The sequence below is a fragment of the Bos javanicus genome, chromosome 9, assembly GCF_032452875.1.
Source record: "Bos javanicus breed banteng chromosome 9, ARS-OSU_banteng_1.0, whole genome shotgun sequence".
Taxonomy (NCBI): Eukaryota; Metazoa; Chordata; class Mammalia; order Artiodactyla; family Bovidae; genus Bos; species Bos javanicus.
The window spans coordinates 88,621,329-88,636,095 of NC_083876.1; the positions used below are offsets into that span (position 1 = coordinate 88,621,329).

A 14,767-nucleotide genomic window follows, 5' to 3' on the forward strand; every position below is an offset into this window, starting at 1 on the left:
AATAATTTTTAGTGGCTAATTAGGACTCTGAGAGTTGACTGTTTCCTCAACATCAATTTCCATCTATACCAAGCTTGAGAACACATAGCCCTGTAAACATATTCTACCTATGGATCGAATCTACTAGTATGTTAGCCAGTGATGTATTTTCATTAAATCTCTCCAGAGGTCCCTATAGAAAAGTCCTATATGTCAGTTTCCTTTTTTTCATCCCTAGGCCTTATTTTTTTCCACTTACTTTTAAACAAATGTATTTATTGTTAATTGAAGGATAATTGCTGTACAATATCATGTTGGTTTCTGCCATATATCAACATGAATCACCACAGGTATACATATGCCCCTTCCCTCTTGAGCCTTCCTCCCACCTTCTACCCTATCCCGCCTTTCTGGGTTGTCACAGAGCCCCGGTTTGAGCTCCCTGAGTCATACAGCACCTTCCCACTGGCTCTCTATTTCACAATAGTGTTTATGTTTCCATGCTACTCTCAGTTTGTCCCACATTTTCCTTCCCCAAACTGTCCACAGTTTGGTTCTCTAGCCCTGATTTTATATCCCTTCTCTTTTTCAGACACTTAAATTCACCTAACATAGCTTTACAATTTAATGTCTTTATGAAGAGAGGATAGGGCACTTAGAATGAAGAATGGAATGAGCATTTAACCCTAACTCCTTGAAGTCATCAGTAAGCAAGATAAATGAGAAGCAAATGCAGCCTCCCCTCGTTGGCTACTAATGCTATTGTCTTCACTTTCCATAATTATTTTAGGACTTGCTCGGTGCCATGGAGGCCAAAGAAGCTCTTGAAAGGGAAGTTAAGGTCTTCCAAGAAAGGCTGCTTGCTGGTCAGCGGGTCTGGGATGCCTCAAAGCAGGAGCTGAGCCTCTTGAAGAGGAGCTCTTTGGAGCTGGAGAAGAGTCTGAAGGCCAGTCTGGAGGCAACTGCAGCCTCCCAGACCGAGCTCTCCTCATTTAGGGAGAAGATAGCAGCCCTCCTGAGGGGCAGCTCGGGCACACTTAGGCCCTCGGAGGATGCCATTCTGGAGAGGATTCGAGAAATGGGCAGCCAGGAAGAGAGCGGGAAACAGGTGAGTGGGGGTTGGGGGCTTACAAGCTTCTTAAGGACAGTCAGCTCCTTCAGTTAGCATATTCAGTGAGTGAGTTGTCTGAATTAGTCAAAGTGTTTCTTCCCAAAGCATCAGTCACTCAGTCGTGTCCAACTCTTTACAACCCTGTGGACCCTAGCCCGCCAGGCTCCTTGGTCTGTGGAATTCTCCAGGCAAGAATACTGGAGTGGATTGCCATTCCCTTCTCCGGAGGACCTTCCTAGCCCAGGGATCAAACCTGGGTCTCCTGCATTGCAGGCAGATTCTTTATCATCTGAGCCACCAGGGAAGCCCAAGTTAGTTAAAAGTAGCATTTAAATGTGGTTGTACTACTTTCAGGGATTCCCAGGTGGCTCAGTGGTAAAGAATCCTACTTTCAATTATATATTATATTTTTGAAGTCACATCTCGCTGTGAATGATGCGGGTTCTGCACGCAGAGCTACCCATGCTGAATCTTGTCTCTACTGCATGCTCACTTGCTCCAGATGTGAGGTTCTTGTGAGGACAGCCCTCTGAGATTTTTTTTTCCCCTGGCCTACCGTAGAGGGACAGTCCAGGGTCCACACCCCTATCTGAAACCCTTGAGGCCTGCTGTGGGCTTTTTTCTTTTCTTGTTTTAATTGGAGTGTAATTGCTTTGCAGTGTTGTGTTAGTTTCTGCTATATGACTGCGTGCATCAGCCATATGTATAGATATATCCCCTCCCTCTTGGACCTCCCTCCCAACTCACCCCCATCCCACCCCTCTGTCATCAGAGAACACTGAGCTGAGTTCCCTGTGCTATACAGCAGCTTTCCACTAGCTATCTATTTTACACATGATAGTGTGTATCCTGGGAAAGATTGAGGGTAGGAGGAGAAGGGGACATCAGAGGATGAGATGGCTGGATGGCATTACCGACTCAGCGGCTATGAGTTTGAGCAGGCTCCGGGAGATAGTGAAGGACAGGGAAGCCTGGCGTGCTGCAGTCCATGGGGTCACAGAGTCAGACATGACTTAGGGACTGAACAACAACAAAGCATGTATATGTCAGTGTACTCTCTTAGTTCATCCCACCCTCCCCTTCTCACCCTGCGTCCATCTGTCTGTTTTCTACATTTGTGTCACTGTTCCTGTGCTGCAGACAGATTCATCTGTACCATTTTTCTGCTGCAGTTTTTGAATTCAGAATTTTTCAGCATTTAGAAAGGTCACATAGTCCCCAGGAAAGTAGTGGAGAAAGGACCTTGACACGCTGCTCCTCAGTGGGTTCTGGTTAGCATTCCGTAATCAACCACGTTCATCTTCTGCGGCGAAAGCTACAAGCAGCTCGGCTTCGTGGGATCCACCAGGACTGTGAAGAGCCGCAGCCACTTCAGGTCAGGGTTTGTTGCCAGATCCCGTCAGGTCAAGCTTTGCCAGCCAATGAGTTTTGGAAAAAAAAAAAAAAAAAACCGTCAGCTTTCAGATCCTTTGGGATTTTGGAATTGCAGATAAGAGTTGCTAGGCCTGTAACTGGATCTGCCTCTTAAGGTTATTGTTTGTTGTAAACCTTAAATTAAAAAAAAAAATTATTATGAAGTCTTTAACACACTGTCTGGCCAATAGCAATGATAAATATTAACTATTGGTGCCCTGGTCCTACCTCCTGTCTCACCTCCTCTCTCCTTCTCTTCTTTTCCTGATATACCTGAAACAGTCTCTTAGGGGACCTGTTTAACAAGTGGATTTAAAAGTGGTTTACATCACACATATGACTGAAGCTTGCTTAATTTTGTTATCTTATTTCTATTATTAACAGTTCTCCTTTCCCATAAAGCTTTGCTTAGCCATGTCAAGTTCAGCCCAGACTCTATTTAAATTGTCATTAAATCCAGATTTTAAAGTCCTACTTAATGAGGGTTTTAACTAAATAACATCCAAATTCTATGATATTCATTAATATAATCCTTTAATTCCATTAGGAACTGTTTCTTCTCCTGAGTTCATTCTTTGCTCAAAAGGAGAAAATGAACTTTTTTATCTTTTAACGTTCCTCAAAAACTCAGAGTGAACACTAACACACAGCTCAGGGTTACCTTTGTAAATTTCCTTTAACGCTAAGACAATTTAAATTCCCTTTGAAAACTCTGCAAAATTCACTTGTGCTCCAGCAGCAGCTCCAGTGACTCCTTTGTCCAAGTGTAGGATTCTCTTTGTGGATAGAAAATGTTCATCCCATAACATGTGTGGGGCTTCCCTGGTAACTCAGACAGTAAAGAATCCGCCTGCAATGCAGGAGACCCGGGTGCAGTCCCTGGGTCGGGAAGATCCCCTTGAGAAGAAAATGGCAACCCACTCCAGTATTCTTGCCCAGAGAATCCCATGGACAGAGGAGCCTGGCGGGCTAGAGCCCATGAGGTCACAAAGAGTCGGTCACGATTGAGTGGCTAATTCGCAGGTAACATACGTGGGTCTCTGATGGTCACTCAGTCTATCTTGTGATTCAGTACACATATAGGTCCTGGGTTGGAGGAGAAACCCAGGACTGAGTTTACAGGACTCAGAAAAGGACTGAGAAAAGCTTCATTAAGTGAGTTACCTTGAATAGTAATAGACGTACTTCAATAGCCAATGGATCTTTGCCATTACATTTTATTGCTTCCCTCTTCTATTTTTCCAAATGTTTTCCTCAAACTATTTTAATTCCAGCATGTGAAACATGGCATAAAGTTGTCAGCATGATGTATATGTTTATTTTCTAAAGCAAAATGATGTAAATTGGTTAAGCTGGCTATGCCCTCCCCCTCTCGTAAAAATGAGAATGAGTCAGAGCCTTTTTAGTGCCTTTGTCTGCCATTCCTAGCCTGTAATTTTTTTTCAATAGCTGCCCTCACTCTTTAAAAGCCCGAAATCAAGCCTGTAGCTAGCATCTTGTGTGACTCATTGTCAAGTAAAATCAGGAGAAAACGGATTTTATATATTGTCTTAGAACTGTTTGTGAAGAATGGGAGCTTTACAGATTGATGAATCTGCTGCAGAGGGTGCACCCCCTGCCAGCTGTCGGGGGTAAACACACAGTCCCCAGCTGAGTAACACCCATGTGCCCTGGGCCTGGCAAATCCTCCCCTTCACCGTGACTCCGACTCACTGAACGTTGCTTTTCTTGTTTACCTCTTTGCTATTCATTTTCACTCTCCTGGATTTGCAATTCTAGGTAGAACTCAGGACACCACCCACACGTTTTTCAGTAAGTGCTTTCTACTTGTTCCATGCTCTTCTGATTATAGCAAAACCTAATTTTCTTTTTAAGTACTTTACTATACTTTAGAGCAGGATTTCTCAGCTGTTGACATGTGGGGCTGGAATATCCTTTGTTGTAAAAGCGGTTCTGTGCCTTGCTGGATGTTTAGCAACCTCTCCAGCTTCTACCCACTAGATACTGATAGTACCGCCTCTTCTCCCTGATTGGTGACAACCAGTGGTGTCTCTGTGCGTGCGTGCTCAGTCGCTTCAGTTGTATCCGACTCTGCAATCCTATGGACTGTAGCTCACCAGGTTCCTCTGTCCATGGGATTCTCCAGACGAGAATATTGGAGTGGGTTGCCATGCCCTCCTCCAGGGGATCTTCCCAGCTCAGGGGTCAAACCTGAGTCTCTCATGTCTCCTTCATTATCAGGTGGCTTCTTTACCACTAGAGCCACCTGGGAAGCCCTAGTGATTTCTGTAGTGTTAATGACTCAACTGTGTCTGACTCTTTTCGACCCTATGGACTGTAGCCCACTAGGCTCTCCGTCCATGGGATTCTCCAGGCAAGAACACTGGAGTGGGTTGCCATTCCCTTCTCCAGGGGATCTTCCTGACCCAGGGATCAAACCTAGATCTCCTGCTTTGCAGGCAGATTCTTTATCGTCTGAGCCACCGGGGAAGCCCCGTGGTGTCTCTAGACATTGCCAAATGACCCTGAGAAGTGAAACTGCCCCTAATTGAAAACCTCTCTCTTAGAGGAATGTTCTACTGTGGAGTTCCCAGGAATTCTAAATGAGTATTTCAGTTATGTAGCCTTGAAATTTCGGCACACTTGTAACAGGTGTTTTTGAAATAATGATTTCTTGCACAATGACAGGAAACTATGATATTTTCAGATTTCAGAGTATTGAGGCGAGCCTTTGTTTATTTGTTTTGAACTTTTAGATATTTCCTAGCTGGATAATTATCTGGCTGAGAATTGACCATGAGTGAGTCCCACATTGCCTCCTTAATTGCAAACAAATTAGTACAGGCTCACAAACATTTTTCTAGGCATTTCTTCTGTTCTGCTTTAGAGCACACACAAGGCTATATTTCCTCCAGTGGAGTTTTTTTAGTCCAGTGTGAGAGCTCTGGGGACTCAATGTGATACCGTAAACAACCTGAGATATTTCTACAACTCCCCTACTCCCCCTTTCTGATCTCTTAACTCTGCTCTGTTCTTAATCCTCCAATATTCTAAACCAAACATTTACCCAGAAGCTTCAGATACGCTTGCACTGACATTTCATCATCCAGTATTATGTTACATAGTCACTCCTGGCTCCAAGGGCATCTGGGCAAGTCCAAGGATAGAGGTTTCAGCTCTCCCAGCCTCTGAAGTGTATTAATTTCCTAGAATGGCCATGACGAAGTACCACTACCTAAGGTGGCTTAGACAACAAAAATTTGTTGTCTCGCAATGGAGGCTTGAAGTCCAAAGTCAAAGTGTTAGTAGGATTGGTGTCTTCTGAGTGCCTAGAGGGAAAATCTGTTTCAAACCTATCACCTAGCTTCTGATAGCCTCAGACACTCTTTGGTTTATGGATCACATTCTGGGTCTTCATATAATTTTCCCTCCACTTGTGTGTGTCTCTTTGTCCAAAATTCCCCTTTTAATAAGGACACCGGTCATATTGGATTAGGACCCATCCTCATTACCTCATTTTAACTTATCTCTGTAAAGATTCTAATAAGGTCATATTCTGAAGCACCAGGGGACTTCATCACAACTCTTTTGAGGGGACCCAATTCAAACCATAACAGAAGTTGACATACACATTGGTGGTGGTGTAGGGTCAGCCCAGTCAATAGTGTTGGCCATACATATGACAAGAAGGAAGGATAATTTGATTGGTTCCTGGTAGCTCATTTTATATATTTCTTAAGTGAAAATCTAGCTTGAATAATCAGAGAAGACTTGTTTCTGTCCAGAAGGCACTGGTCCTTAAGTGACCCAAGTGGCTTTTTCTTCAGCTTAGAGCTCTTGTGCTTCCATTGGATTTAATCTTAGAGCAGAAGTGCCTCTCGGGTGAAATCAACAGCTTCTTGTCCTTGGAAAGTAAATTAGTTCCTTAGGGCATTATTATTTCACTTCCAGAATCCAAGCTGCTTGGTTTTGGAGTATTATAGTTTATTTCAGTGCCTTTTTTTTGTTTTTAAAAATTGCGATGTTGTTTTTCAGTTGCTCAGTTGTGTCTGACTCTTTGCGACCCCATGGACTGCAGCACTCCAGGCTTTCCTGTCCTTCATCATCTCCCAGAGCTTGCTCAAACTCATGTCCATTGATATGTATTCTTTAGTACAAGCCACCCTCCTTCCCTGCCCATTCCAGGCATCTCTAGTGGTTTGTTTTTTACAGAAATAGAAATTAAGGGTTTAATCAGAACAACATCAGTAGGCAACACTTTTTAAAACATTTATATGCTGTGCTGGGTCTTAGTTGCTGCATGAGGCATCTTCGGTTGCAGCATGTGGGATCTAGCTCCCTGACCAGGGATGGAACCTGGGTCCCCTGCATTGGGAGCTCAGAGTCTTAGCTTCTGGACGACCAGGGAAGTCCCACATCTCTAGTGTTGAAATTCCTAGCACATTTTGTCCCACAGAGTATCAGGGATATGTTAACAGATTATACTAAGAAAAAGGAGAGGGAAAAAAAAAAAGGAAAAAAGTCTTACTGATTCTTTAGATTTGTCGGTGTGAAAAGCACAACACAATTTTGCAGTTTTGATGGGAAACATTTACCTGGTCACTGGTGTTTGATGTTCCCAAGAACTGAGTCAGATTGGAATATTAACTAATTTGAATTAAAATATGTAAATTTAACTTTAAAAAGACCTGGTGGTGTCATATGCATGGAGATCTAGGTAAGCATACGAAGCAAAGTTCTATGGTGCGTAGAATATTGGGAAGTTCACAGTTGTTTGCTGCCCTCTGGACACCAGAATCTTTGCAGGATGGCTGGGGAGATTCTGCCCAGGTCAGCCACACTGGTGTTTGTAAAAGTCATACTCTGCTGAATTATAGTTTCCATGGATCACTCTCAGGATCACACAGGATAAAGATGAAAGAGGGACCCTCTCACCTCCAATTCAACACATTTGTTCCTTATTTTTTCTTTCCCAGAAAGATTTCTAGTTGAAAAACAGCTTCTATGATCTGAAAACAGTTTGAGAAATATGTGCATGCGTGCTCAGTCGCTTCAGTCGTGTCTGACACTTTGCGACCCTATGAACTGTAGCCCACCAGGCTCCTCTGTCTGTGGGATTTTCCAGGCAAGAATACTGGAGTGGGTTGCCATGCTCTCCTTCAGGGGATCTTCCCAACTCAGGGATCGAACCTGCGTCTCCTGTACTGCAGGTGGATTCTTTATCCACTGAGCCACCTGGGAAGCCCTTAAGAAACATGATAGAGGACAATTCCTGAAAAACTCCTCAGACTCCTTATGACAAAAGACTAGGATTGGATGAACCCACATACTGGAGGAGTAATACTGATGATAAAAGTGGGTGCAATGTGTTGAACTTCAATTGGGTATGAGATTCTGTGCTAATCAAATGATCATTAATTTAGCTCATCTACTCATAAGAACAAAGTATGAGTTTCAGTGCGGTTAATTTCTTGCTTCAGTTAACACACTGGTCAGGGGAAGGGTGAGGGCTTGAAATCAGGACTGTGTGACTCTGAAGTCCCTGTGCCACAGTCTGGTCTACATCAGGTGTCTGCCTCTTCCTTCAGGATCATTATCACTCCCTGAGTCAGTTACTGCACTCACTCGTTGTCTTTACTGATTTCTGTGGAAGACTTGGCTCTCCTCTGGTAAGGTGTGCAGCATGCTGACTGTGGCTGAGCGATCACAAGTTTCCCATCTTTCCAACTGAGATTTTCTGCATTTGTTTTCTTTTTGGCTTCATTCTCTTTGCCATGTCAACTATGGGATAGAAGCATCAAAGAACCTTCAGGTAGAAAGACTTACTTTTGACTTAGAGTCCAATATGAAACCACATTTTCAGTGGCACAGAAACATGTGCCATCTCTCGTACAACATACTATCACTAGAGTTTTGTAGGTTACTTCGTGTATTGTACTTGATGCATTTTTTGCGTTAAGATCAGATCTGCTATTAGTAAGTACTAAGGGCATATTCATTGGAAGGACTGATGCTGAAGCTACAATATTTTGGCCACCTGATATGAAGATCCAACTCATTGGAAAATATCCTGATGCTGGGAAAGATTGAAGGCAAGAGGTGAAGGGGGAAGCAGAGAATGAGATGGTTATATGGCATCACCAGTTCAATGGCGTGAGTTGAAGCAAACTCTGGGAGATAGCAGAGGACAGAGGAGTCTGGTGTGCTCTAGCCCATGGTGTCGCAAAGAGTCGGACATGACTTAGTGCCTCAACAACAACAAAGGGTAGAAAATATGAAAGAGGGGTTCTGAGAGCCTCATAGTATATAATGAAAGTAGAAATTTCCTTCAGAAATGTCATTCTTTGGATATGGCACTAAGCAGCTTGCCATCAAATATCTGATTTCAAGCACATTCAGGAGTATAGAATTAATTGAATTATAGACATGGGAACTTGAAAGTCTTAGAAGCACAAAATTAGAGATCAAGTAGTTGAACCTTCCTGACTGTAGCACTTCAGTCCCCCGGGTAACATTATTAACAAATGGTTGGCCAAATCCTAGCCACCTCCAGGGACTGGCACTTCACTACTGGAGATAAGAAGACGCTTAAAGCATGAGGCAAAACAAACCTCAAAACTGCACATGTGATGTCTCAACTATAGTTTAGCAATACATGCAAATACATTATTTTAAAAGAGTAATCGTTGTTGCCTCTGGTAAGATCATGGGAATTAGGTTTTGCGTAGTTACATGTTTGTTTTTGTCCGTAATGCATTTTTTACAATGAGTATGTATTACTTTGAAATTATGGGGAAGGAGGAAAATTATTTACATAGAAATAGGAATATTTGATATATACCTGTTGGTCCTCAACTTGAACTCTGAAGGCACAACTCAGAACAAATCTCATTGTTCTTCTGTATAGTAGCCTTTTAAAATATTTGAACATAATATTATAATTGGCCTCCAATTAAAATTAATTAATTAATTAAAAATATTTGAACACAGCTTGATTGTCTTCTTGTCTTTAGGTTTCGTTGTTTGCAGATGGGTGGGTGGGAATTTAAAAAAAAAGAAACCATCAAAACCAAATAAACTTATGACCTTAAACTTACTTTTTTTTAAATTTAATTCAACATTTTCTGAAAATGGGATTTGGCGGAATCAGTTTGAATATTCTCTAGGTGTACCCGAGGTGTTTGGTAAATTTAAGTTCTTGGTTTAAGGGAAGGTCAGGACAAGAAGAGAAACTCCTGGAAAGGATGGAAGCACTGGGTAAGGTAGGGGATTGGGGGGAGTTTGGGGTCCTTTAACAGAGGAACAGTGACTTTATGCTCAAAGAGGAGGTGGTAGCTAGATTCCCCTGCCTTCTTCTGCTCTGCTGTTGACCCTATTCTGACTCACTGAATTGAAGGCATTTTGACCTTTCGAATGCTAACAGATGACTTTGCTCCTTAACTGTGCAGCACAGACACAGTACCTCTGCAGTTTAGTGCATGAGTAACCAATACTCAATACAAAGTCCTAAATAAAGCTTGGAAAAATACATTTCTGCACTTAAATTCCCAATTACAGCCCAAGGTTATCTATCAAGTTTAACTTCCTGTGTAATCTGAATGTGCTATATGTGGCAGTAGAGTTTCTCTAGAAAAAGGTTATAGTTTTTCAAAGTACTTTATGTCTGAAGTCTTTTTTCCGGTTAAGCTTTTTTCTTTTTTATTGGAGTATAATTGCATTACATTGTTGTTTTAGTTTTGCTGTACAATGACGTGAAGCAGCTATATGTATACATATATCCCCTTTCTCTTGAACCACTCTCATCCCACCCATTTGTTAGTAGGTCATCAAAAAGCACAGAGTTGAGCTCCCTGTGCTGGACAGCAGCTTCCCACTAGCTGCTGTCTATTTTAGACATGGTAATGTATGTCAATCCTAATCTCCTGACTTGTCCCACCCTCTCCTTCCCCTGATGTGACCACAAGTCCATTCTCTACATTTCTGGCTCTATTCCTGCCCTGTAAATAGGTTCACCTGTACTGTTTTTCTAGATTCCACATATATGTGTTAATATACAATATTTGCTTTTCTCTCTTTCCAACTGAGCTTTGAAACTCCTAAGTTAATAATGGGACTTCCACGGCAGTCCAGTGGTTAAGATTTTGAGCTTCCAATGAAAAGGGTGTGGATTTGCTCCCTGGTCAGGGAACTAAGATCCCATATGCCATGTTGCCAAGGTAGTTTTCAGTTCAGTTCAGTCGCTCAGTCGTGTCCGACTCTTTGTGACCCCATGAATCGCAGCACACCGGGCTTCCCTGTCCATCACCAACTCCCAGAGTTCACTCAAACTCATGTCCATCGAGTCAGTGATGCCATGCAGCCATCTCATCCTCTGTCGTCCCCTTCTCCTCTTGCCCCCAATCCCTCCCAGCATCAGGGTCTTTTCCAAAGAGTCAGCTCTTCGTATGAGATGGCCAAAGTACTGGAGTTTCAGCTTTAGCATCAGTCCTTCCAATGAACACTCAGGACTGATCTCCTTTAGAATGGACTGGTTGGATTTCCTTGCAGTCCAAGGGACTCTCAAAAGTCTTCTCCAACACAACAGTTCAAAAGCATCAATTCTTCAGTGCTCAGCTTTCTTCACAGTCCAACTCTCACATCCATACATGACCACGGGAAAAACCATAGCCTTGACTAGAGAGGGGTAAGTAAAGGTTTTCCCTCAAGATTTCCCAAAGAACTTGTTTAAGGAATGATGTAAAAATTAAAAATACCAATCAAAAATATTTTGCTAGATAATGAATGTAGATTTATTTCAAGCAGAGGCAAATAACAGCTATCAATTACCTGTTTTTTAAATTTAATTGTTACAAAGAATCTGAACGTTGGAGTTATAAATAGTTGTATCTTTGGGGTTGAGCACTAGATTTTAACACTTTGTTGCATCTGAAACAAGGCTTATCCTTGTTCTGTGTCTTTGTTTCCAGATGGTCTCCCAGCTTGAAGCCCAAATCTCTAAGCTTGTTGAACAGTTGGGAAACGAGTCCCAGTTTCACCAGAAAGCCCTGCAGAGAGCCCAGAAAGCAGAAAACCAGTTGGAGGCTCTTCAGGGCCGGCTGACACACCTGGAGGAAGAGCTGGTCTCTGGAGGTGTTCTGCAAGATGACTTGCATTTCGAGAAGCAAAAAGTAATAACACGAGGGCCGGCTCATGGGTGGAAACCTCTGTTGCAATATAAGATTTTATGTAAATATTTTGAATTTTACAGTACTTTGGTATCTTGGTGAACTTCTGAGTCATGAGTAAATTTCAGGGAGCAATGGATATTGTTTTGGGGTTTCTTCCTATTTTTGGAGCTTCCTTGATCCAAATTAATTCACTTAAATTCAACAGGTATTTATTGAATGTCTATTATATATGAGACTCTGATGGGTTGGGGGTAAGGTATGAATAACACACAGTTCTTTTTTTCTTGACTTTTCCGTGGGGCATTGAGATCTTCCCCAACCAGGGATCGAACCTGTGCCTCTTGCATTGGGAGCACAGAGTCTTAACCACGGGATTGCCAGAAAAGTCCTAACACACGGTTCTTGATCATAAAAGCTCATGATTCAATAGAGGAGACAGATGTTCAAATAATGTGCTGTACTGTACTATAAGGCTGTAAGTATTATAATAGGTATATTGACCAATAGAGTGCTTTAGGAGCCCAGTGAAGGGAATGATAAATTCTGGATAAAGTGGAGATTTTACAGGAAAGGAGACAATCAAGTTCATCTTTGAAGGATAAATTGGATTTTAGTGGAGAGAAAGAAGAGAAAGAGGGGAAATAGTGAACAAAAGTCTGGAAGGTTTCAAGTATTTTCACAGGGCTGCTGCTGCTACTGCTGCTGGTGCTAAGTTGCTTCAGTCGTGTCTGACTCTGTACGACCCCATAGACGGCAGCCCACCAGGCTCCCCTGTCCCTGGGATTCTCCAGGCAAGAACACTGGAATGGTTTGCCATTTCCTTCTCCAATGCATGAAAGTGAAAAGTGAAAGTGAAGTCACTCAATTGTATCTGACCCTCAGCTACCCCATGGACTGCAGCCTTCCAGCCTCCTCCATCCATGGGATTTTCCAGGCAAGAGTACTGGAGGGTGTCAGAGTGGCTATTCCCATATGGCTGGAACCTGGCATTCTTGGTGGGGCTGTGGTGGGAGAGCAGATTGGAATGCCTTGGGTTGTGAAGACTGAGCTTTCTTTATTCTGAAGACTCTGAAGTGCAATAAGCAATTTTTGAACATCACAGTGTTTTAGAAAGATCGTGTCACCGGGCAGCTGAGATTGCCGACTCAGGAGAGACTCAGAAATGATAGTGTCTGATAACCCAGAGGGAGATAAGGAAAGTAGAATGAGAAGAGAAGGGGTCTATGCTTAGGATTTGACCCTATGAAGACCATTGGTGATGTCTGAGCAAAAGTTTCAGCAGAATGGTGGAGAACAGAAGTCAGTTTGCATTAGGACGAGGGGAGACTACTATGGGAAAATCTAGAGACTTAGATGACAATGAAGTCTGGTGACCAAAGAGAAAACAGGCATGAAGCTATGAAAAGCAGGATCAAAGAAAGGTTTTGTTGAACAGAATCACAAGATACATGTTTGTACCTTATCATGGACATCTATAGGGATACATAGGTTCATGCATAGCCTCAGGGCTCAGTGGCTCAGTGGTAAAGAATCTGCCTGCAGTGCAGGAGTTGAAAGAGATGCATGTTCGATCCCTGGGTCAGGAAGATCCCCTGGAGGAGGGCATGGCAACCCACTCCAGTATTCTTACCTGGAGCATCCCATGGACAGAGGAGCCTGGTGGGGTACAGTCCATCGGGTCACAAAGAGTCGGACATGACTGAAACAACTTAGCATGCATCATAGGCATAGAATTTGGCACGAAAAATACTCTTCAGTTGAAAAATCTGTACTCTGGACACTCATGCATTCATTCTCTGCACTTAAAAAAAAAACTGAGGAAGCATCCTGCCTATACTGAGGGTTGGACATGTAAAGATACTTAAGAGATGCCTATGGGGAATCCCAGTGTCATAGATGAGATGGGCAAATCAGGACACAGTACAGTTAGTGCTGTGAGAAAAGTACACAATTCAACAGGAATTCAGATAAAGGAGTAATTACTTCTTTCCTATCTCATTGTGTGAGGAATGAGCCACATTCACCTGGAGATAACACTGGAGAGCGGCCAGGAAAAAATGAGTAGGAGCTTGTTAGGTAGAAGAGGTGGGGAAGGGATTTGGGGTAGGGGACGGCAGGACTGATGAAGGACTGGAGGGTGACAGGGAGCCTGGACCGTGATGCCCAGTGCGCCAGGGCAGGCTGGTCTTGCGAGGCTTTATCCTGTGGGCGATGGAAAGCCGTAGAGGGGTTTTGACTAAAAGAAAGGTTTCTCTGAAGGCAGGGTGACTCTGAGAATCTAGAGGCTAAAAGGAGGAGCCCTTTGGGTTCTAGAATAAAACTGTTCTTAGAATAGTTTTGATGAGAAGATAATAAGGGTTTGGATCAAGCAGTGAAAGGAATTTCTCAAACAGATGTCTCAAAAAGGTGTGTTGGTTGACATTTTGAGCTTGATAGGAAATCTAGCACCTGAGTCTGACGTGTTCAATTGGAAGAAATCTGATTGCCGGACATCGACTCCCATGGGTTCCACCAATACCTTGCACTAAATATTCAAAAGAAAAATGACTCCCTTCTCAAATTTGTCTCTGTCCTTCTCAGTGATGATGTAATCTGCCTCCAGTTGCTCAAGCCAGAATCCTGAGGGTCATCCTGAAGGCCTCCCTCTTTTCAGTCGATTCCTAAGCACTGTAAATCCTAAAGCATTATATCCCCAATGGATCTCAGATATCCCCTCCCCATCTCTAATTTAGAAGCAGTGCTGTAGTTTGGAGCATTACGATCATTTGCATAGACTGTGGAAACAACCTTCTCACTGATCGCTCCACCATTCCCAGCATGGTCTTAATAAAATGCGTGTCTAATCTTATCTTCCTCCATCTGGTCAAGGGCTCTGTATGGGCCTCCCTCAGGATTAGGTCTTGATTCCTTCTTTATATGGCTGTGACCGGGCCAGTTCATCAGTCCAGGCTCTTCTCTCACCTGCAATCTCTCAGGGCAGTGGTTGCAAAGTCAGAAGCCTCAAGGGACCATCGGGGTACTGGTTGGGTGCAATGAGTGGTCAGAGTCCAAACACATCCACATTCAAATTTGTCCTGTGGTCTAAGGTAAGAAGGCC

General features: G+C 43.0%; 1 protein-coding gene across 4 annotated transcripts in view; it reads left to right on the forward strand.

Moving 5' to 3' along the window:
* The window catches only part of CCDC170 (coiled-coil domain containing 170), a 94,890-nt gene that overhangs the window by 58,488 nt on the left and 21,635 nt on the right, over positions 1-14,767 (forward strand). For all 4 annotated transcript variants that reach the window (XM_061428326.1, XM_061428327.1, XM_061428328.1 and 1 more), the window contains 2 exons: positions 770-1,087; positions 11,470-11,670. In XM_061428326.1, the coding sequence (XP_061284310.1) occupies positions 770-1,087; positions 11,470-11,670 (519 nt within the window). The remainder of the gene's footprint in view (positions 1-769; positions 1,088-11,469; positions 11,671-14,767) is intronic.